A 1,984-nucleotide genomic window follows, 5' to 3' on the forward strand; every position below is an offset into this window, starting at 1 on the left:
TCTTACCTTTTTCCTTAACTTTCCACTTGACTAGAATTTTGGACTTGCGACAAAGAGTAGCCTTTTTGCTTCAACAATTGTACCATGTTAAAGAAGACCTTTGAATTAGTAAGAATACAAGGAGAATATATTTTTTTTGGATCAAGATTGATGGCTTCAAAAAAAATTCTCCTCTTTTTTCTCTTGGCCGAATGGCCTTTCTCTTCTTGCTGTCAAGTTTCTTTCTCTTGAATGTTCTTGAAATGTGATGACAAATAATAGTGGCCCTCTCTTTTATTTACTAATTTAGCCTTCACATGGGCCTTGGCCCATGTCCCCTATGGCCGGCCACCTTGGGCCTTTTTTTTCTTTTCTTTTTTTGTTTTTCCAAGCCCAACTACTTCATGGCTAATTTTTGTAATTCATGAAACTATTTTCCAAATTTCCAATTTTGCCCTTAGCCTTCCTCAATATTTCCACATCAATATTTTCATGAACAACTTATGTATTAAATAAGATAAAAAATATTGTCTTATCTCTTACTAGTCACAATTATCTCAAATTATCGTTAATATGCAAAATACGGGATATAACAACTACCTTGCTCTATTGGTTGATGAATCTAGAGACGTGTCACGCAAAAAGAAAATGGATATTTGTTTACGATATGTTGATAAAAGGGGATTTGTGATGGAGGCATTTATTGGACTTGTTCATGTTAAAGATACTAGTGCTTTATCTCTGAAGAAAGCAATTGTGGATGTACTTGCTCACAATTCTTTAACTTTATCTTATGTACGGGGGCAATGTTATGATGGGGCAAGCAATATGCAAGGTGCGCTAGGTGGTCTTAAAACGCCGATCAAACAAGAAAGTAGATTGGCTCATTTCATTCATTGTTTTGCTCATCAACTTCAACTAACCCTTGTTGCGGTTTCTAAAAAGTGTGTTCAAGTGGGAGAACTTGTACTCTTGGTTTCAAATGTTTGAATGTCATGGGAGCTTCTTTTAAACGTGTGGATGAATTTCGAGAATCTCAAAAATAAAAACTCCGGGAAGCATTAGATATGGGTGAGCTAGAAACGAGTAAAGTCCTGAATCAAGAACTTGACCTTATTAAAGGCGGTGATACTCGTTGGGGATCTCACTACAAGTCGTTTGGAAACTTTATTAGTAACTTTGCCTCTATTGTTGACGTACTTGATACTCTTGTTGCAAATGCAAGTACTCCGGATGAAAGAGCTAGTGCATCGGGATTTCTCAGAAGTTGTCAAACGTTTGAGACTGTTTTCTTTTTTCATTTGATGACTGATGTTTTAAGAATCACATATGAACTTAATGTGTCATTACAGAAAAAGGAACAGGATATTGCAAATGTCATGACTCTTGTGAAGGTTTGCAAGAGAAGGTTGCAAGCTTTAAGAGATAATGAATGGGATTCTCTCTTAGAAAAGCATTCTGGATGGGATTCACTTAAAGGAAAGGTAGAAACGTTTTGTATCAAGCATAAAATTCATTGCCTAATTATGATGATCCATATACTAACTCTAGAAGATCACGACGTAAAGTGGTTGATTATTGTCACGACCCGACTAGGGGCCATGACGGGTACCCAGGGCTAACCACCGAGCACCGCTCGTACCATTACCCATCGTACACACACTACTACAAAAGGAGGCTTTAGCGACAATTATTTAGTAGCCATACATTAATTGCCGGTAATTTATTTCATTAACTCAATTATTAGCGGCAAATGTAGTTTAGCCATGAAAACTATGCGAGGCAATTAAAAAGAATTGGCCTACAAAAATTATACTTACGCGGTACCGGGAAGAAATTTTCATTATTTCATTTTCCCTCCACTTCCTTTTTGTGAAAAAAGTGCCGCTCTTCATTCACTAAAACGAATTGCAAAACACCCTCCAAGGAAGAAGAACCCTAATTCTCCCCCATGCTCAACTATTCTTTCACCCCCACCATCTCAAGATACCATCATGGTATAGCC

The 1,984-nt window shown here is 37.1% G+C and overlaps 1 protein-coding gene across 1 annotated transcript; it reads left to right on the forward strand.

Moving 5' to 3' along the window:
• Positions 1-1,046: 1,046 nt before the first annotated feature.
• Positions 1,047-1,738, forward strand: LOC132631280 (uncharacterized). The gene is made up of 2 exons (XM_060346873.1): positions 1,047-1,463; positions 1,727-1,738. Exons 1-2 carry the CDS (start codon positions 1,047-1,049, stop codon positions 1,736-1,738), a joined length of 429 nt encoding a protein of 142 aa, XP_060202856.1.
• The last annotated feature ends 246 nt before the right edge of the window (positions 1,739-1,984 follow it).

The sequence above is a fragment of the Lycium barbarum genome, chromosome 3 (assembly GCF_019175385.1).
Source record: "Lycium barbarum isolate Lr01 chromosome 3, ASM1917538v2, whole genome shotgun sequence".
NCBI lineage: Eukaryota > Viridiplantae > Streptophyta > Magnoliopsida > Solanales > Solanaceae > Lycium > Lycium barbarum.

Coding starts and splice junctions, on each gene's coding strand:
- LOC132631280 (XM_060346873.1), top strand. CDS start 1,047: ATGGGTGAGCTAGAAACGAGTAAAGTCCTGAATCAAGAACTTGACCTT.